The sequence below is a fragment of the Lycorma delicatula genome, chromosome 3 (assembly GCF_047948215.1).
Source record: "Lycorma delicatula isolate Av1 chromosome 3, ASM4794821v1, whole genome shotgun sequence".
NCBI lineage: Eukaryota > Metazoa > Arthropoda > Insecta > Hemiptera > Fulgoridae > Lycorma > Lycorma delicatula.
Window position 1 is genome coordinate 53879197 of NC_134457.1, and position 22967 is coordinate 53902163.

General features: G+C 31.2%; 1 protein-coding gene and 1 long non-coding RNA gene across 5 annotated transcripts in view; one reads left to right on the top strand and one right to left on the bottom strand.

Annotated features, from left to right (window-relative positions):
• LOC142321604 (uncharacterized) overlaps window positions 1-22967 on the top strand; it is an 816200-nt gene that overhangs the window by 59939 nt on the left and 733294 nt on the right. The gene's annotated exons all lie outside the window — the stretch shown is intronic.
• Window positions 1-22967, bottom strand: part of nAChRbeta1 (nicotinic acetylcholine receptor beta1) — a 356989-nt gene that overhangs the window by 20449 nt on the left and 313573 nt on the right. Inside the window, exon 5 of the mRNA XM_075359825.1 lies at window positions 13388-13478. Coding sequence (XP_075215940.1) covers window positions 13388-13478 — 91 coding nt within the window. The remainder of the gene's footprint in view (window positions 1-13387; window positions 13479-22967) is intronic.

The window sequence follows — 22967 nt, forward strand, 5'->3', positions numbered from 1 at the left end:
ACAACATTAAATGAAGTTTTGTATGCTATAATACAATTATAATGGTAACAAATTTAAGATACTAATAGAAGATGTATTTGAAGATATTTTAAAAGGTTTATTATTCTATTTAAAAACCTTTCGACCTTTTACAATTTGTTTTTTCTTAAATTATGTATCTAAAATATTCGCGCGATTGCGCGCGCGCGTGTGTGTACATATATATATATATAAAATCTTGTAAAGAACTACTAGAAGGGTTATATTAATTTTTTGATTAAATGCTTAAACGTAACTCTAAATATCTTGATGTTAATTTTTCACAAATACTCGTACGCACAGTTTTTTGAACATTTTTGGTTATAAGTTAATGTGCAATAAAAATAAATCTAACTTCTTGGTATGCCGTTTATCCAGACTAAATAAGTTTTTTAATAAAGCTGTCTTCTTTCTTTTTCTGTTTAGCCTCCGGAACCACACGGTGGTTCCGTGTGGTTGTGGTTGGGTTAATTGAAACCCAACCACCAAAGAACACCGGTATCCACGATCTGTTGTTCAAATCCGTATAAAAATAACTGCCTTTACTAGGATTTGAACCTGAGAACTCTCGACTTCAAAATCAGCTGATTTGCGATGACGAGTTAACCACTAGACCAGCCCGGTGGACTTAATAAAGCTGTCTACTTCATATTAAGTATTTTTTATGTAAAATATTTAATTTTTTAATATCTTAAAAAAGATAAGCATAAAAAATTAAAATATTATTTAATGAAAATCACTATACAAATATTCTTAAAATTTTCTGTTATGTTTAGTTGTACAATGGAAGAGAAATCAAATTAAAAATAATTCGAGTAAGTAATCAAAGCCGTTATTTATTTATTTATTTTTTTGTTAAAATACTATTGTTTATTAAGATATTTCCAAAATATATGCATTGTTTCTCCACTTCCCTTTGATTATAAATGACGGTTTAGTTAGGTAGAAACTTAACGGTCTCTTGATAAGTATGCGGTTTTTAACAGTTCTTTGAACAAAACACTTCTGAATATTTTTTCCGTTTTGAAATCAGTTTTTGTAAAAATAAATTGTTAAGTTATAAAATTTATAAAATATTTTTTATATAACTGTTAGAAATAAGTAGAAAAAGAGATGTAATTCCTCGAAAAAGAAGACAATAAAAGAACATTAAAAAGACGAAAAAATTCATAATACTTTGACCGATAGTGAACATATTGAAAAGAGTTTTTTAAGGTTTGTAATATCTACAAATCTATAAAGCACTTTTTATTTATTTTGGTTTATTATTTAAAGTTTTGTATTTTAATTTAAAAAACTCACACGCGCACGCGATAAGGATATTAGTTAAAGTAAAACGAAGTTATAACGAAATTGCGAAATGAATATTACATTACGCGTTGACTGAAAAAGTCACAGGATAGGTTACTCTTGCAGGCTTATTATAGCGTAACGTTATCTTTTAACCTGTAGTTTTCAAATCAGTAGTAGACATTTTTTGTTTGAACGTATATTTTTTCTATTTTTGTTCACGCCTGACTCTTTTTCAACTATAGATTCCGATGATTTTTTTTTTATTGATATTTTCTAATGAAATTCTTCCGGTTATCCAACTAGACTTTGAATAGAAGAAGAAGAAAACCTGAACTAGGAAAGTCCAGAATCTCTTGAAATAGGAAATTAATTATTTTGATATTACAGTTAAGTGTAGCGGGTGAAAGTGCAGTGTGCTTTCCTGTATTCTTCACTTCATTAATTCTTTATCAGTTTTTGTAACTAAGTAAACAAATTCTTACTAACATAATTTTCATAAAAACTTCTGATTTATACATTTTTAATATTTAATTCCTCATTATTCTCATTTCTGACATTTTATTAGATTCGAATTTATTCTTATTTATTAACTAATCCGTACTTGTTATTTTATTTTTCGTTCACATCTGAAGAACAGTCATCAGCATATTTTAGCGCATTTTTTATTTCCTTCCCTTGGATAGTTACTCTGCCTACAATTCCTGGATTTCTTTTCTTCTTCGATGTAAATGACTGCCAACGGGAGCAGATTATATCCTTGTCTCGCATATTTTTTGAATCTGGGTTTTTTTCGTCTTATATATTTAGTAAGCAATCGGTTCTATTTTAATTGATAAACAAACACAGTTTGTTCAGCTACGTGTAAGAAACTAGAAAAAGGAACCGTTTCAGTTTCGAGGGTGGTCAAATACGACAGAATATAGAATTTTCTAAATTCTCTAAATTTTCTAAAAAAAATCTATTTTTGGCATTTATGAATCAAATCTTAACATAATAGCTTTCTTTAGTTTATCAGAATAGAAATAAAAAAAAAAAAAATTGATGAAAAAATAAAGGATCACGATATACATGTGGTCTGTGTTGTTTAAAAGAGGATTGAAGGAATGTTGGATCATTATCGTAGAAACACTTGAAAACTTTTTCTCCTTAAAATTTTTCTTAGGAACAGTAAAAAAAGAGGTTAAGGTAAAACATGTAATTAATTTCTTGTACATCACACAAAAGTATTTACTTAAGAAAATTTGAAAATATGTGTAACTCTTGTTAAATAGAATTTATAATATTATTAGCATCTCCACGAAACTTTCTTGAAATGAAAATAAAAATAACAAACATCACAAAGGCGTGTCAAGTTTAATAAATTTGATGAAAAACTACTTGTTTTGTGAACATCAAGAAAGGTGAATCCAAAGAAGATGGTAGGTGAGAGGGTTTTCAGAAACCCCTCTATCCCCTTCATTCTGCTGGTTGGACGTGCTTCACTCACCCTTGTATGCAAGGAATTCCAAATTCCAAACGTTGTTTATTGATTTCCCTCCTTTGCTAGAGTTTCAAAGCTGTACTTCTAGTCTTTTCTCCATCTCGCTCTCTCTGTCTCTTACCTACTCGTTTTTTCTCTTTCTCTGTCTCTGTCCTCTTTCTCTCAGGTCTTTTAGTTAGGAACGTCACGACACCTTTGAAGGTTCTCTTCTAGAAAGGACATTTTGCTCTTTCAGATCCACTCCTATCTGTGATGCATACCTTAAAAACTTATCCCATGTTGGCAGCTGTCGACTACACTATCCTCTCTGTTTTTATCTCGTTTCTTAAATTTTTTCTAAATATAAGTTTACTAACAGAATATTTCTTATGATAAAGTTAAGAAAGATTGTCTGTTATATTTTTCATAAAAAATATATCAAATATCTTTTTTGTATTAAAAAAAAAATAGTTTGCTCTCACAATAAATCCTTATATTGTAAATTCATGAAAACACGAAAATATCACATTATAACAGACTCTTACAAACTCTTATGCTTTTTTAAAGAGATTTCCTCTAATACAGTATTTTCACGTATAATACTAATACATATGACTTCTTTGTCGTTTTTTTTCAGTTGTATAAATTTGTAAATTTTGGGAAAAATATAATTTATGTTAATACATTATGTAGCTGCTCTCATTTATGTTTTATCAACCAAGTTATATATTTTAATCTTTATTTTTGTAATTAAAATAAGGGGTAGTCCAGTTACAATAATTTTCACTTAATAGGGAATTTTATTTATTATTTTTTTGTGTTTAGGATTTTACAATTTTTCTTTCGTTGTCAGGAAATACACAACGTTCTTCCGGCAGCTCTTATTATTAGCGCTATACAATAAAGAAATAGGCGATTATTTTTTTTTTATCGATACAGTACTAAAGTCGATGGAATTAATTAGTTAGAATAAAGAATAAAGTTCATTATTAAAATACTTAAATGTCAGGGTTCTAAGAGGAGCTAATCTGAATTCTGACCACTACCTATACAGACAAAATTTACTTGTTTCTCGAATGAAAAAACCTCCAACAAACTTAAGATCTAAAAGAGACGACCCAGAAAAGATCCAAAACTCAGAATAATTTACTGAAAACTTTAGACTTTACAGATTAAAATAGGGAAGAAATAAAAACTGAACTTGTTTGTAAAGCTGAAACAATTGTTCCTTTCCTCAGAATCAAGAAAAGTAATTAAAAATACTAGAATGAAGAATGGAATAATTTCATAGACGTAAACCAACAAGCATGACAGAAATGGAGTTCTCTAAAACAGAAGAGAATTGACTGAATTTTATTCAACTTCGTAAAGAAGTCAAACCAATCAGAAAAGGATGAGAAAATCAAATAAACAAAGGTTTAAAAAAAACGACTCAAGAATTTCAACAAAGAATCTAAATGAATGTTATCTAAATTCAATCCTCCTAATTTTTCAGCGTTACAAAAACGTAGGGTACTGCAAAATATTAGCGAAATACTTCGAGAATTTCTTAATTGCGAAGAACTAGAAGAAAAGTTTGAATTCTAAACCGATAACTAAAAAAAATAAAATTTCAAACCTTGGATTGTAGAAGTCCAAGAACTAATCTTCGAACTTAAAAGTAACAATGTTTCGAATGAAAATATAATTGTAGCAGAACTTAGGAGAACAAAAAATTAAACTTCACTTTAAAGTATATTTGAAATAACAAGTTGCTACTTATAGACTACAAACCACCCTTAATTCATCCTCTTTACATAATGGGCTCAAAGATATCCTAACAACTATAGAGGCATTTCTATGTTGGAAGTAACTTAAAAAATCGTAACAAAAGTTCTCTTAAACTGAACATAACCACAACTTGGAGAATATCAAAAATGGTTTCGGAAAAAGTAGATCTTGTACAGAGCAAATTTTTAATCTTAAAAGTGTTATGAACTATCTAAAACTTTCAAACAAAACCATTAAAGATAGAAACAAATTAAGGAAATATTAAAGAATGAAAGAAAAAGATTCCAGAAGAAACCGAAGTCAAAACGTGGAACACTAAACTAGAACAAAAGAAAGCCATGTCCGAAAGAATGAAGGCTTACTGACAAATAAGAAAAGAAGCTAGACGGCGTAATAAGTAATTGATTTAACCTATCCCTAAGGTGGTTGATTCGGAAAAAAAAATCATAAAATGGATGTTTTTAGATGACATAAATTGCATTTGCTAACCGATTGACGTTTATAACTTTCAGTTTACCTAAACTTACTGAGTATATCTTTTCTTCGACTTTTACCTGGACATACACATTCCACTTATTTGGGTAAGCTAATTTTCGTAGCAAACAAGATTCGAAGATTTTAATTAAAATATTTATGATCATAACTGATGCGTCTTGGTTAAAAAAAGAAGAAAAATTACTCTAAAATCCCTTACTATCTTTTTTTTTTGCTTATACAGATTACACAAAAATTAAATTTTCTTAAAATAATCAACCGGATTTATGTAAATACGTGATCTCAACTTATGACTCCATGTACGACCTGTTGACTGACGATGGAGTAGACATATTGGATAAACAGCAGTTTTACGTATATTTTTACATTTTCTTTATTTTTTTTTTCTTTCATCCCTTATCTATATAAATAAAAATGTAAATGTTCGTTTGTTCAAAATCTTAAATCTCCGAAAGTTCTTCACCGATTGTTTTGAAATTTTGACAGAACGTTGCATTCGAATACGTACCTGTTTTTATATATCTAGCATTTATATACCTAAAATGTCACCTGTGACAGGTAAAAACATGCTTTTTTGAAAAACAGCACCATCTGTTGGATGTAAAAGCAACACACGCTTTACTAAATATTTTACGATTCCATTTCAATGTTTCCGTTATGTGTGTCCGTTATAGAATAAAAAACTATTGGACCGATATATTCGCGGGGAAAGAGGGAGAAAGGGAAAAATCGGAAAGGAAAGAGGGAAAAAATCGAAGAAGGTAAAAGGGAAGAAGGGGAAAATGGAAAAGAGAAAATAGGAGAAAACGGGGAAAAGTATATGGAAAGGAGAAAAAAGAAAAGGGGAAAGCGGGAAAGAGGAAGGGGACGGGGAAAATGGGGAAATGGAATGTTGTAAAAACGAAAATGGGAAAATGAAAAGGAGGAAATGAAGAGGGAAAATGAAATGGGGAAAGGGGAAAAGAAAGAAAGGGTAAAAGGGAAAGGTTACATTTTGTAAAGTTCTGTAATGTTCATTTTTTAATGTTTTATCAAACTTTCAATTGTGTTCATTTAATCTATATACTCGTATATATGTATTATCAAATCTAAAACTAGAGAAATATTGCCTAGTCTGCAAGTATATATAACAATAAAGAGAACTTTATTTACATACTAATAATGTAAATTATAAATTTTTCTGTTAATTATTAACAGAAAAGTTTTTTGTATTATAAAATAACAATTCGATAACAAATGATTCTATAATATTTTTAGCAAACTAGAGCTCATTACGTTGAAAAAAAGCTTTCAAAACAATAATAATTATATTATAATAATTACAATAGTATTATATAATAATAAAAATAATAACAAAAAAATAATAATTAGAGAATTTAAATTACACTTTTCCTTTCTTTACATAATAGATTAAGTAACAATAAACTGTATGTATTTTTCCTAAGATGATAGAAGATTATTTTACTGCATATTACATCGTAAACCATCCAAATATAACTAAGATTTGTCACTAATTTTACTTAAATAATTTATATGAAAATAAAATGCATTACCTACAACTTAAATAAACCACATTAATATTCCTTAAACAGCGATGGTCTAAAATATGGACAGTCTGTAACGGGTTTCTATTATTATTTTCTCAGAAAATAATATAGAAACAGATTTAACATTTCAAAAATACAAGACAAACACTTGTAAATAAAATAAAACCAACAAACATCATTCATTATCAATTCAATTACAGGCAGGCTTACCTCAATATCTAAAATCTGAAATAAACAATATATATATATATTTTCGTATATCGTTTTTAGTAATTGAACACCATTATCAAAAAATTTCCATATGATCCACCTTCCCCCAGAAACCTTACCAGAGAATTGCAATTCTCTGTTCAAGTTACTTCATCGAGTGTTTTCTTCTTTCCAAAGCATTTTTCCCTGATACACTTTAAAATCGTGCACATGTCTATAAATTTCTGAACATTTTCTACCTTTCCAGAATCGCACAACGAACACAAACGAGCCAACTCTAGCTTATGCTGCTTATTATTTAGCTTGAGCTGCCTTAGCCTGAAAAATATCTTCCATAAATCGGCTATAGTTTTCCTTTCCTATCGTAATCTCTTCCGACTGTATATGTTTATGCAACTCGTTAAACATCTGCTTGACTCTCTCGTTCTGTCTGCTTTTAGTATATTTTCTAACAATTGTAAATAATTTCTCCGTTCCTTCCTACCGTTGAGAGTATTCAATATCAAAGTTAAATTTTTTCATATCAAATTTAGCCAGTATTTAAACCAGCTCACTTTTTCGATTTCTACCAACTCAATTAATTTTTTCACGAGCCGTTGTTGTGTCGGTAATATGAAGATCCGTAAGACGTAGTTAAAATGCAATTTAAAAAAAAAATAAATGAAAATATCCTCTTCTAAATACACAAACGATATGTAATGTGCCGTATTTAAGTCGAAGATTTTCTTAATAGCAGAACTTTGAAATTCTTCAATGTCTACGTAATTGCGAAGTTGAGACCTGTAAACAGCCAGTGAATGGTATGTTGCGTTTAAAACTTCCAATTCACCTGATATAGGGATTAAACTGTCGTTATAAAAGCCTATCCAAGCCTTATTTAAAGTAAATATAGATGTTAAAACGTTTTCCTTTCCTCGTGAGTAAAGGACAGCGTTGTTGATAATTTTATCACTAAATATTTGTGATTATTTTCTATTTTAACAAGCATCGTTTTCCTTTACCACCTGCGCATTTTTTTATTCTTTATCTTCGAAGAAAAATTATAATTTTGGACTGCTCGGATTAAGTTCATCCAAGATAGATCTAGATACTAGAACATTGCCTCAGTCTGTAGTGACTGAGGGGCTGAAGTTAGGAGTACTACATTACCCTCATAACAGAAATAAAATCACGGGACCTTACCTCACATCCCTGTACATCTTAAAAATCGTTTGGTTAGAGCAAAAACAAATACGGCAAACAAAAACATTCCTAGTCTTACCCCGGTTCGCGTTGACAAATGCGAATTTAACCCCTCGTAACACCAGAAACTGGATTACGTAGCTTCATAAGAACTTTTAGTACTAAGAATAACTTGGCTGACAAGTATCGAACGTAGCTTGAAAATCAACAAAGAAACAATATAATTTCTTATCCGTACGTTTTAATTCAATTTAATAATACTCGTCAAATGAAAAATGTTATCGTTGCCGCTTATCTCTTTCTAAACCCAGCCTGATGTTCAGCTAAGATTTCACTTCCATTAGCCCAGTCCGTCAGCCTGTTAAGTAAAACATTGGTCTCCTTTCTTATGGCTCGTTGGAGTATCAGTCACTGCTAATTGCTGGATTCCTGCAAGTATTTTAGTCATTTAAACCTTTTTATTACATTTACTGATTTTTATTTCTCATATGGTTGAAAAAAATCGGTATAAAGTAAAATTAAATTTGTATTGTTATATAAATTAAAAGTGAGATTATGAACTATTTCTTATTAAAAGAAGACATAACAGTAAAATATAAATTATCTTTACAAATTTATTAAAACAGTATTCAATCATAATGCAAAAACGTTTTAAAATGATTTTGTTGTCATTTTTTTCATAAAAACCAAAACAAATATCATGAGTGGTTGAAACTGTAAGGAAATATTTGCAATTATTAAAAATAGTGTTCTATTTCGATTTGTATTTTTTTTTTCAATCAAAAGTAGCCATCACCTATGATCATGGTGGATTGCCTGCCTTTCATCCAAAAGGTTCTGGTTTCGAGTTCTGGTGAAGCTGTCATTTATTCACTTTCTAAAAATTCATCATTAAAAAAGCTGTTAGGTTACCTGTAATCGGGCGTTGACTATTATATTTATTAAAATATGTTAAAAGTCTTTTTCCAAGAAAAAAAATTAGTGTAGAATATAATCATTTGTAACTAAATTACTTATTATTTAAAAATATAATTATTCAAAATGATTTCCATTCCCCTTAATACACTTCTGGAAAAGAAGAATTACTCTGCTTAATATTTTATGGTACAATTCATTAATTACTATTGAAGTAGAAGTAATTTTCTTAAATGGTCAAAATTTCAGGACTTTTTTACAAAAAAACTTTCTCACTATTAAAAATTACATGATGAGAGTTCACATAACTTTCAGACCTATTTGTTTAATCCTGCTATCCAATCCACTCATTGTATCAGGAATTTCTGTGATTGAAAACTAAATATATAGAGGAGCGTTCATTATCTTGTTATTCCATCAATATACACAAACATTAGCATTTTTAATTCAAGAGTTGTTTATTTGAAACATATCCAAATAAGCTAAAGAACGGTTTCTAAATTTGCCGTCGGGATCTCGCAGTCGCACAGAAAATATTTAATTTTGGAGAGTCCCTTTCGCATTGAAAGAGTTCATAGGAATTTATTGACCCCTAGATACGGACATCAAGTAGATAACTTTTTTCCATTAAGATGAAATGTTGACTCATCATTAAACATGTAAACACAGTACGATCAAGAAAGTCGTCAACTTTATGCTGCAACATTTCGATCGCGAAGTCGGCACGGATAAAGACGTAGGTAGGCTTCAAAGCATGTAACAGCTTACTGTGAACGCATATGTAAGCGTTTCCTTAAAACATTCAATACAGTCATCACCGGCATTGGGGGTCCAACAAATTTTTTTAGGATCACGCAGAAAAAACTCCCTGAACGTTCAACATTTTTTTATGACACTCGGTTGTCCCGTACTGGATCAGAATTAAATTTTTTATAGAACTCACATTGAACTTTCGCTATTGATTCACATTTAGCAAACTGAAAAAAACACAGAAGGCTTTCTGTTCAGGAGTTGCCACGTTTGCTACTGTAGCTACCTTGTTGAAAGTTAGGGAATCAATCTACGGCCATGCACGCAACTAAAATTATCATTGTTTTTGACTAGCTTCAAAACAATGTGCACCTTATCCAAGAGATGTTATTGCTAATTAAAATCCTAATTTCTGTTGTGAAATTAGCGCGGCAGCATGTATAAATGATTCTACTAATCGAATATTATCTTAAACATCTTTTTACTATTATTTCTTTATCAGAGAGCGTATTAAAAACTAACAACAAATTTTGAAAAACTCTCGTTATATATCAATTGTAATAATAAATGACTGTTTTTTTTTTTTGTCAAGGAATAGAACAGTTATTTTTATTGACAACTAGCATCCCCGTCGTGGCTTCGCCCGTGATATATAGTAACATATGATTAATTAATTGTGTGCCGACCAATATTTTGACATTTTAGACAAATGAGCGAAATCAAACCATAAATACAATTTTTCGAAATTCTCAACCCCCAGCGCCACCTAGCGGGCCCAAAGTAATTCAGAAACCTTCGCGGGCGTACGCACAACTCACAAACTTTTAATAAAATCTTATCTTAATTATGCAACCGTATGCAAGTTTGTTAAACACTTTATTTTATTTTTTATTTTTTACACTTTATTCACCAATGCACTTTTTCACAGTCCTTTTTCTGACCACTTAAGAAAAGGTGTCAGAGCTTAGATACTTTTGCCTGCGACATCTTCTGAACGAATTTAAAAAAATGTAAAATTTTGTAGTATGTGTCTCGTCCACACAGGTAATCTTCAATCTTCTATGTTTATATAAAGATGAAAGTTTGTATTTTGCTTGTTTATTTCGTAAATATCTCGACACCGGTGCCACTTAGCGGATATAGTTTTTGCAAAAATTTTTGTTTTCACGTAACTACTATATATTCTGAATATGAGCCAAATAGGACCATAAATACAATTTTTCGAAATATCTCGACTCCAGCGCCACCCACTTAGCGGGTCCAAACTAAATCAGAAACCTTCGCAGGCGTGCACATAAACTCACCGGTTCCATCTCAGTTGGATGAATGGTATAGAAACGCATACGGGACAAACAAACAAACATTCATTTTTATATATTGTTACCACGTATGTGCCTAATTTAATATCGGCGGCCGAACAGGTATAGCAACTTAGATGCGACTAGCGCAAAGTATACGGACGCGCTGATACAAGCATCACTACCGCCGCGCAGATGACCGCGCAGTTCTCTTACCACAGCGATGCTGCAGCTCCACCTCTCAGGCTCCAATAAAAGAGCGTGCACCACGAGAGTGAATCCAATTCATCGTCGACCACCACCTGGAGAAGACCAAGAAAAAGAAGAAGACAGAAAAAGTTCCCTGGCCGGCTCAACGTGGGACCTCCCGGCGGATGCCAAAATCCCGGTCGGAGTAGCAGGCCTGGCCGGCTCGCTGAGGAAGCCGCTGGACGCGGACGCTACCTTCCCGCTCCAGCTCTAGCTCGCCGGGCTTCAATCGCCCTGGCCGGCGGACTCAGCAGCAGGAGTCGGCCCAGCGTGGGATCGCTCGGGGAGAACCGGTCTCGGCCGCCCCGGCGAAGGACAACCGACGCCGACCCGACACTGCGGGGCTCTGGGGGCCACCACTGCCACGCTGTAGTGGGAACCCAACTGCCGCTGAGGGAAAGCCCGGTCGGATTTCAATGAACGAGCCGCAACTCCCCAACTTCGCCGGAGACCAGCTTTCGGACCCAACAACTCTTGAGATAAAGAAAAAAACGGTCCTTTTCACGGCCACCACAAAGTTATGAATTACGAACCGTCGAAGCCATTCGATGACAACAGTCCTTCTCAGGGCTACCGTAAGGTTAGCAATTACAATGAGCTGTGGAAGCCAATCGACGACAAAAACGGCCCTTTTCAGGGCCAGCATAATGCTAGTAAGCGCTACGTGCCGTCGAAGCCATTCGGCGACAATATATAGAAAATTCTATAACAAGATTATTTTTTAAATCTTCACTTGTTAATCTTTAATAGTTCCTTGATGATTTTATATTTAATATAATATTTAACACTACATTTGATAAGTAAACCATTTATACGTTCTGTCCTGGTAATTTCATTATTCTTAATATCAACACTAGACCGATCGAAATAACTCATTTAGAGAATAAATGCGTAGCGGAGGTTGCGGAAGGCTGATTTGGGGGGTTGAAAAGGGGTGAAAAATGATATTGCGATTTTCGGCGAAAGTTGACATCAAAATATTTTTTGGGTATTTAAGACACAGAAAGGTATATATACTTTCACCAAGTTTCGTTAAAATTAAATTATTTTTGCGGAAATGAAAAATAAAAACCGGAAAAAAGAGGATTTTTCACATTTTTCTCGGATATTTTGAGGTTATGTTAAAGTAACCTCTACAACAGTTATAGATTTTTGCATGATCTACAATTTTTGTATTGGAAAATTTCTTTTTCAACCTCCCTAACCCCCCAAATCACCCCTCCACCACTTCCGCTAACGTATTTTTTTTTTTTTAGGTTTTCTACAAGCTCCTTTACCATTTCCACTTATAAAATTCCAGGTAACATTTTTTTTCTTCTCTAAGCGTAATTTGGTTGGACTATACATTTTTATGTAGTTTTATAAAACATTATATTTTCGATGAACTAGAGTAATTTCGATCCTTAGCAGATGGTTGTAGTAAAAAATGATTTTCCACACTCGCTCAGCAATAATTCAGAAAAATATTGGAAAAAATTAAAACGAGTGAGCCGGTGTGTGAACATACGACGGAAGAGAAGCTTCTTACGCAATATATGAATTATTTTTGGTGTAAAATAACGTATACGCAATATACGTAAATAATAACATTTTTTATTAATACGAAATATGAACTAACAATGAAATACTCATATTATAAAAAAGTCTGTATTTACATAAAACAGAAAAATTTAAACATAACATTAATCATTTAAATCATTATTATGAGTTATCATTAACATTTAACCATTATTATGAGTTGGAGCACGTTTTTTCTATGCTATGTAATCAGTTGTATCGTATCACACGCGATAGGCATAGTGGGGTAATTAGCTAGCGCGACGCTCTTTTTTTATCAGTTTATTCCCCATCCCGAAGTCTGCGTTAAGAAGCTTCGTTTCAGTAATTTTTAAGATATGTTAAAATTTTCATTATTATATAACTTTATTGCGATTAAAACTGATATCTGCAATTGTTATTCTACGTAGGTTTTTAAATCGGGTGAGGCATGGGTACAGAGTTAACCATCCACCTTCTTTTGTATACCTTTGGCTGAGAAGACCTTACATTTATTGCAGAATTTAAAGATCTTGATGTAATGTTTAGAAAATGAATTGTATAACAATTGATATTTTTTGTCGTACATTATCGTTACAATTTCTCATAATTCTTAATAAACATCAAATTATTAAATAACAAGAAAATTAAATAAAACATCTTACTTGATAAATGGCAGGAGGAACCCAGAGGACTTCGCCGTTGGGGTATATGAGCACATTGGACTTGTATCTAACTTCATAATTACCGTCCGCACTGAAAAAAAAAGTGTTATAATACATTTTTGTCAATTATTTTAAATATGCAACTTTAAAATATTATCATGTTCAAATCACAAGTATACCATTAGTATACAACCTATGGATTGTATTAGGAAATTCAGTTTCACTCGATTCGCACCTTAACCCTTGGTTGGCCTTTTTTTGTGCAATCACCCGGTGTGAAACAAGAATGCTAGAACGGAGTGATATGCGCACCGACCTTTTTAGCATAAATCCACTGAGGGTCTTACTAAAACTCATTGAATAATGTATGGAAAGTGGGATCAAGGATAAGGAAAAAAGACGAGTATTGAAAAAGGATGATCTAGTCAGCACAGTGTTTATAAAACGTATAAAAATTTCACTTTCAGGTCCCTCTTCAGAGGGCATTGTTGATGGGAAATTTTAAAGAAAGTTAATTAAAAAAATATAGTTAAAAAAATTAATTCATATTCCTTTATTCAGACAGTCTTACCCAACACATTCGCGTACAGTTTACGTATCGTGATTTATCCTCGTCATTTTTAAGAACCGGTTTTTTCCACCTTTCACATTTGTTTCTATTTATAGCTCTGTTCATAAAATTGAAGATTTTTTTTAGGACAGTTAAATTTTTAATTAAAAAATGAATAAGATCATTTCAAACACGGTCTAAAAGCTAAAAACAAATTAAACTCTTATTTCAGTCTTCACGATGTAAGCCCCAAATTAACGGTCTGGTATTTAATTTGAGTGTTAGAAAATTTATTTTATTTAGAATTATTTATCAACGTTTTGGAGCTTGGAGTTCCAATATATATAAAAACTTTTAGGTAAAAAAAATCATTTGTTTCCTCCGAATAGTTCACCTTGGAACACATTAGATAATTTATTTATTTGTGGTTGTTTCTTTTTTCTGTTTTTATATCTGCCCTCTTCATTGTTTCTTATATTTCTTTCCTTCGGTCTTCAGAAAATTCAGCACCGTTGTTCTTGCGTTTTGGTGCTTCTTTGAATCTTCTATTTTCATTTTTTAATATCCTCCTTAAAATTTCTCTTTCTTTTATAATTTCCTCAGTTACATTCAGTTTTTAGGTCTTCTTCTACTTGTGTGAACCATTTGCCTTTAATTTTTTTATTTTGGAAGAAATCAAGAATTCGTTTAGTCAATCTACTGTTATTCATTCTAAATAAATGCGAGTAAAATGCAGTCGTCTTTTCCTTATCGTATTGACAGTTTTTCAATTTTAGTATAAAGTTTGTTATTTGAAATTATATTTACTTGATTATTTTAAAATTTGTGAACTAAAATGTTTCTTATAATTTTCCTTTCTTTTTTTCTAGATGCTATAGTAGACCTTTATTGTAAGTCTTAGGTTTCTGCCGTATAGAGTACTTCAGCCTTTATCCTAGTTTTTTTAGTGTCGAAATTTTCAGTTCCATGATAAAGACTGTTTGTTATATGTGTTTTTAGTTAGCTGGAAAGGTTTTCCCTATTAACTATAACTGTTTTTTATCTAAAGAATTCCAACCGATCCATTCTCCGAGATACTTGAAATTTCTTTCTTTCTGACTTCCTTGTACAAAGTAAAGGAAGTATCGTGATTGCGAAATATTTTGGTTTACAGATTTCAACGGAATTATTTTTGACCATCCCTGATTCCATTTTGACTACTTTCGGCGTGACGTCTATACGTACGTACGTATGTGTATATGTATCTCGCATAACTAAAAAACGATTAGCCGTATGATGTTGAAATTTTGGATTTAGGACTGTTGTAACATCTAGTTGTGCACTTTCCTTTTGATTGCAATCGACTGAACCAAAAGTGTCCAAAAAAGCCCAAAATCAAAAAAATATTTTGATTATGGATTTTTTCTTAACTGCAGTAATAAGCCCTGATTGAGAGTTTTTCAACGATATATCATAAATGGTACTTATTTTCATTGGTTCCAGAGTTATAACCAAATAAAAGTTTAATTAATGAAATATTTGGATCTTACAAGGGGAAGGCCACATCGGTTCAAATCTGACTTCATTTCCTTTTTTTTACTATTTTTAAATTTAAATATATTTATTTATTAATAATAATTAACCACTGATTGTAAAAAAAATTACAATTAGTAATTCCATAATAACAATTAAAAAAAAAAGCTAAAATATCCGTAGTTATTAATGAAATAAAATTTTATATACTTTTCATTTAAAAAAAAAAAATGTGTATATGTAATTTAATTGGCGTACAAGGAATTCATGTGGTCTCTACATCATATTTTTTCTTTTTTTTTTCTTTATAGAGATAAAAGTAAACATGTTTTACATTTTTAACGTGTATTTAAAAAAAAAATTAGAGAAAATAACAAATATTAATTTTGTATATAATTTTAAGTTCCTACTTTGGTTTCTTTTCACAAAATACAGCGTTATCATAAAAGAATGGTGCAGTTTCAGTAATTCATAGGAAGATTGTAGGGAAATTTCTAGATGTTATGTTGGTATCCCTGAAAGCCTCCTACCCAAAAGTTTGTTTATCAGCAGTAACCACAACGTCAGTTCTTCTATTGTTGTTGCGGTGAGTTTAGCGAGTTACTATGTTCTCGGATAAAGACAAAGCAAAGTGTGTTTTATTGATGGTTGAATTAAAATTCGTAATTTTAGTTCAACGTGGGTTTCGACGTGAATTCGGAAGAGATCTACCACACAAAAATAACATAACACGTTGGTTCAAACAATTCGAAGAAACCGGATCAGTTAAGAAACAGAAATCTACCGGCAGACCAAGTGTACTAGACGAAACGGTTGAACTAATTAGACAATCGGCAATTAGAAGTCCTGGGAAGTCCATCTCCCGTCGAAGCGTCGAATTAGGTATTCCAAAATCAACAGTTCACAAAGTTTTACATAAAAAACTGAAATTACACGCTTATAAAATCCAGATACTGCAGGAATCGAAACCCGATGATGGTGTAAAACGTTACAATTTCGCTGTTGAAATGTAGGACAGAATAAGTGAAAACGAATCATTTTTAGACGATATAATTTTTACTGACGAAGCTACATTCCATGTGAATGGATGTGTTAACAGACACAATTCACGAATATGGGGCTCTGAAAACCCACACCCAATTATTGAGAAACAACGCGATTCGCGTTGTTAATGCGATTCGAAGTTAATGTTTGGTGTGGTGTGATGAAAAATCGTGTAATAGGGCCTTGCTTCTTTGCTGAAAAAACAATTAATGGAGTTGTGTATCTTGACATGTTAACCGATTATTGCTTTCCTCAGCCAGATGAACTCGAAAACATTCATCGACTTCATTTCCAACAAGATGGTGCTCCCCCGCACTTCAATGCATCGGTCACGGACGGTTTGATGAACGAAAAATTTGGAGATCGTAGGATAGGCCGGCAAGGACCCATACTTTGGGCTCCAAGGAGTCCAGACCTGACACCTTGCGAATTTTTCTTGTGGGGGTACATTAAAAGCGTTGTTTATACACAAAATATTCGCGACCTAAACCACTTAAAAAATAGGATTAATGAAGCAATGACAACCATTAACGAAGAAATGTTAACTGATGTTTGGAGAGAAGTTGAGTATCGTTTGGACATTTGTCGAGCGACTAAGGGCGCACATATTAAAATTTATTAATTATGTAAAAAAATGTTTGAGACGACTAATTTGAAAAATAAAAAAAAACATAAACTGTAAGTAATTCTGTTTTAATTTAAACCATGTTCAAAACCGCACCATTCTTTTATGATAACCCTGTACTATCATCTCGAATTTAGGCATTCTCCTTCATGACCAAAATAAGATTTACGTTCAAAAGTTTTTTATTATTTTTTATTTTTATATTTCAATCTAATTTTTCGTCTGCGCCCCCATAAAATTACAAGAAGTTTTAATAAATGAAACAATTATTAAGTTCATTCATTTTTTATTTGAGTACTTTATTTATTTTTTCACTTCGACTTAAACATATTTTTGAGTATAAAGTAGAACATTTAGTCGTTTTTTGTAACAGGGGAAAGAAAAATTTCACGAAAATCATTCGTATGCATTATATTCCCTTGAACTCTGGGGGTCGCAGCAAAGAAACTTACTCTTCCCGTAGGTCTACTACATTTAATATTTAAATCGACAAACAATCTTTAGGATACGACTTCTATTGCTGACAAGGGGATTTTTCTATAAATCCTCCAGTGATGCTTGTATAATGATTACAAAAGGATAACAGTATTGACAAAAAAAAGCAATAATATTTTTATACAAATAATCTTTTTCATTTCATTTTGTTGTTATCGACTATCAATTTATTATAAGTTTACAAGAAAATCGGTTTATAATTATATTTTTTCCTTTTTACATATTATAGATTTGACTGTTTCGTGTTATGCAGTTTCATAACTAATTGACCTACATTTGGAAAAATATTCTCTTTTATACAATGATTATTTTATTGAGTATTACTTTTTCATATAAAAAGAGATCTTGAGCTGAAATATTGACCTGTGAAAAAATATTTCAAGTCACTAGAGTTGTTTATAAGATAAATACATTATTTCGAAGTTTTATTTTAATTTCGAAATTAGATTAAACGAATGATGGAAAATATATTTATAATTACATCAATAACTTGTTAACTTTATTTCACTTCTTTTAGGAAGATATTATTGTTATAATGACATTTTAATTCATAATGAAAAATGAAGAAATCAGGTTAAAAAGAAAATTATTAAAAATTAAGTGGATTGATAGGATAAAAAAAAAATTGGTAACTTAAGATATTGGGTGTAATAAATAAAATGAGAATAAAGAATTGTTTTATGTTAACTTGATTTAAATATAAAGTTATACAAATTATGATGAAAGAAGTTTTTCACAAAAATGAAAAAATCAACACCAATTTGCACGGACAAAAATTTATATTTTATTTTTATAAGTTAAAAACCAAAGTAAAGAAAGTAAAAACCGTAATTTATTCTCATCTGATCAACAATGAATTGATCTACTGCTGCAGGAATGCATTTCAAGAGGTTATAAGTTTTTTTGAGGCGAAATATATCCAGCCGATTAACCATTGTCAAATCATTTGCGTGCTACATTGTCAATATTTACTCCGATTTATTCCAGAGTAATAGTTTATTGATTAATGTTGCTCTAAATACTGTAACTTCTAATTATTGTTTTTTTTTTAATTGAGCCTTCCGATCGATTCTTCCTTTCAAATTTAAAGCAATAAATTTTATAGAGTACTCTTAAAAAAATAATATCAAGATGAAATAGACTGTTCAATTAATTATGTAATTCGATTACAAAAATTCCACGAACGTAGATTGGTATAAGAAATAAAATAAAAGTTAAGTAAGATTTAGAAAACATGTATCACGTCATTGAAAAATTACACACATTGGACTCATATTACTGTTTTATTAATGTGATATATGTAGACTTAACAGACGTAATCAATACATTTTCTAGCTAATAATTAATTAAAAGCAACTGATGGCAAACTTTGTAACATTGTTACTTAAATATATCTAATAAAACCACTTAGCACTTATTAAGAAATTAAAAAGTACTTGATTTTTACTATATTTTAGATGTAAGTCGAATTTTAGACTATTTAACTCGTGCCATTTATAATGAAAAGATTTATATGCGGATGCATACTTTTTAGTATGTTGGCAAAGTTTCAGCGCTGTTGCGCAAGGGATTAGGGAGTTTAAGAAGTTTAAAAAAATTGTTATTTCATTCCCAAGACACTTAGCGAAATGGTTCAAATATTGTTATCCTTACAGGTCGGAAAGAAATGCTGCACAGCATTTTAGTGCTTTATGACTTTTATATTAATGAAATGTGGAGTATTTAGATATAAGTGAAACGGATTCTTTACGTTTTTAAGAAAGAGCGAGTAGGATACAGAACGTATCGGTGGAGTGGTGTAAAGGCTAATTCTAGTTGCACCCGCTGATGTAATGTTTTGCATTCTGCTTTGATTTACAGCGGATCAAATAACTACTCGTATCATTAATATGTCTGATGAAATTTAACGAACTGGAACAACGTAGGATAATTCAGAAATAAGTTTCAGTAAAGTGTTTTAGAAAAATAAAATACGTGGTATATTTCACATTAGGTTAATTACGTATCTGTTTTAAAACATTTTATCAATCTGCTATCGGTAGGTTTGTTTTTATATAAATATACATGATCAAATTTTGAGCGTAATATTTTTTTCACAGTAGTGTTGCTTTTTTTTTTTGTAATTCTGCTGTACAGTATTTCACACGTAATCGCTTTGCCGTGAACATATATTTCCCAGCAAAAAAGTATCGGAATACGTACGTATTATAGCTGTCACAATTCGATACTTCATGTTGACACTATTCCTTTCCTTCCTTCCTTTATTTCACTTTATTTTGCAACACAGTGTTAAAGATAAGAGCTGTTATTTTTACTTCTTTGTACGAAGTAAAGGAAGTATTGTGATCGCAAAATATATTGGTTTTCAGATTTCAACGGAAATATCCATTTTGACCATCCCTGAATCCATTATGACTAGTTTCGGCGTGACGTCTGTACGTACGTACGTATGTGTGTATGTATCTCGCATAACTCAAAAACGATTAGCAGTAGGATGTTGAAATTTTGGATTTAGGACTGTTGTAACATCTAGTTGTGCACTTTTCCTTTTGATTGCAATCGACTGAACCAAAAGTGTCCAAAAAAGCCCAAAATCAAAAGAAATATTTGAATTATGGATTTTTTCTTAACTGCATTAATAAGCCCTGCTTGAGAGTTTTTCAACGATATATCATAAATGGTACTTATTTTCATTGGTTCCAGAGTTATAACCAAATGAAAGTTTAATTAATGAAATATTTGGATCTTATAAGTGGAAGGCACATCGGTTCACATTCGACTTATAATAATAAGTGTTCTGCCCAAACGCAGGTTTTCAGATGGCCGCTCTCCATTCTGCTCGATTCTGTGCCATCCGTTGCTTTTTATAGTAACTTCCTTTCCTTTTTATATTGTCTATCATTTTCATTCGTCTCCGACATCTTGCTCTCTTCCCCGTTACAAATCCTTCCAATGCCGTCACCAACAGGCAGTCACGTCTCAGCTCGTGTCCCAACCAACTGCATTTTCTTCTTTTTATTATTTCATTATTCTCTCTCTGTTCTCCTACTCTATGAAATCCGACTTCATCTCCTTTTTTTTTAACTTTTTTTAAAAATTTAAATATATTGTTTATTAATAATTATTAACTTCCAATTGTGAAAAAAAAAACTTTTACAATAAATAATATTCAATAATAACAATAAAAAAATAAAAAAAATAAAAAATATCAGAAGTTATTAATGAAATAAAATTTTATATACTTCATTTAAAAAAAAAAAAAATGTGTATATATAATTTAATAGGCGTACAAGGAAGTCATACGATGTCCACATCAGAGTTTTTTATTTCAGTTTGCTTGCATTACATGCCTAAATGATTTTGTGAATGTTTTACACAAGTATACTTTTAAAACAGTAAATTCACTTCACATAGATACTAAGCGTAGCAATTACTTGGTGCGGTTGTATCCACTAATTCTTAAATCTTTATCTTTCAAAATGCCGGGATTTTTGTTTTGGCAAAAGACCTGAATAAGCTCTAAAACAAGACGTGAATCCAATTTTTGTAATTTCTCATCGATGTGACACGTGTTTTATAAATCTTATTTAATGTTTTGTTTAGCTTGTTTTGTTTTATTCACGAATATTGATAATACATTTTATGAAATATTTATTATGTTTTTATCATTAATAAAAGATCTAACTTATTAAATCAGTATCAAATCTAACGGTCAACGAAATAATTAATTTCAATTCCGTTGGGAGTAGACCAAACAGCATCGTCTGATCAGTGGTGGCTCGTAGCTAAAATTAGTGGGTGTGCTGCTCTAGAAAATCTTTTTCTAGGCCTTTTGAAGGCCATGGTTAAAGTTTTCTGTAAAATAAAAGAACCGAAAAGAAAATGAATCAAATAGAATAGCTGGAAGCAGGATAATAATCTAATTCTACACTTTATCACATTCAAGAATACGGTATACGTTTTTTAAGCTCATTGTGCTTAAAAACCGTATTCGGTTTAACCGAGTAAATAATAAAATTACAATACAGATAATATTTTTTAGTATTGTTAGATACTTAATAAAATACAATAAATAACTTAATAAAATATCCGCTTAAAAATGCTGTAGTCCAGTGGTGCTTAATTTAAATTTCCATGTACACAGAAACAAATACATAATTACTTTTTACTGATTACCTTCTCTTTTGCCCTTACAACGTGTTTTTGGACAGATTTGGCAATCAAAGAGCCGTTGATTTCCACCATCTTCTGATCACTACTGAAGAAACAACTAAACCGCTTTCATATTCCTTCTACCGATTAAACTAGAAAAGGGAATGAACAGGGAACGTTCAGTACACACGCGAAGTAAAAAAAAAACTACCTTCCACCAGCACGCCAGGGTCGGCACTGCGGGAGCGACAGTGCTGCTTTCTACCTCGCAGCCTCGTCTGCAGATTCCTATGTGCGCATGCGCACAACAGCCAAACACCACGCTGATGGAACAGTTCCATACAAAACGTTTTGTATCTTTTTCATAAACTGGGGGATGGCTACTGACATAATAAAAAGACTGAGATAAATAATATAAAGAAAGAATTAGAGAAAAAAGGACTAATATTAAATGTTATCGATAATATCTAGTGGAAATAGAGGATGCTGCAGTTACATAGTGCCTATACGCGAGCCGCCACTGCGTCTGATACTAATTGAACGTTTCGTGAAATATTAGAGACTGTTCCTAAGACTTAATTTTCTTAAAACAGTATAAATTAATTTTCCATTAATTTATCAGTAATTAGCGTATGAAATTTGTTTTACGGAGTAATCTGTTTCGATCTTGGATCTCTATATAATTTTAAGGAGAACCATAGATTTTTTTTGTATTTTTATGAAATAATAAGAATTATTTAAAAAAATTTCTCATAACTAATAATCTTATATTACTTTTCTTAAGTTTATTGTCATATTATGTTATGATATTTTCTACTATTTGTTTTTTTTTTAAAGTTTAATATTAAAAAAATTATTTGCATTACTCATAAAAATTTAGAAAAAGTAAATATATAGATCCGCAATGGTTAGTCTACTCGAGATGATAAGCATCGTAGGCATTACTATCAGCGCAGTGAAGGGGTTAGTGTACCGCAACAGGATGTCGAAGGTAGCAAGACAGGCGCTTTGTTACGTTCATGTTGTTAATTTGCCTTCATTTACACGTTCTATAAACAGTATTTTTTCAATCCATTTTTTCATTTCCACGTTTTACAAATAATATTTTTCAGTACTCATTCTTTATTTTATCGTTTTATAAACAATATTTTCAGTGCTTAATCACAATTTTTTTTTTATACTTCCTTCTCATTTATGCTATC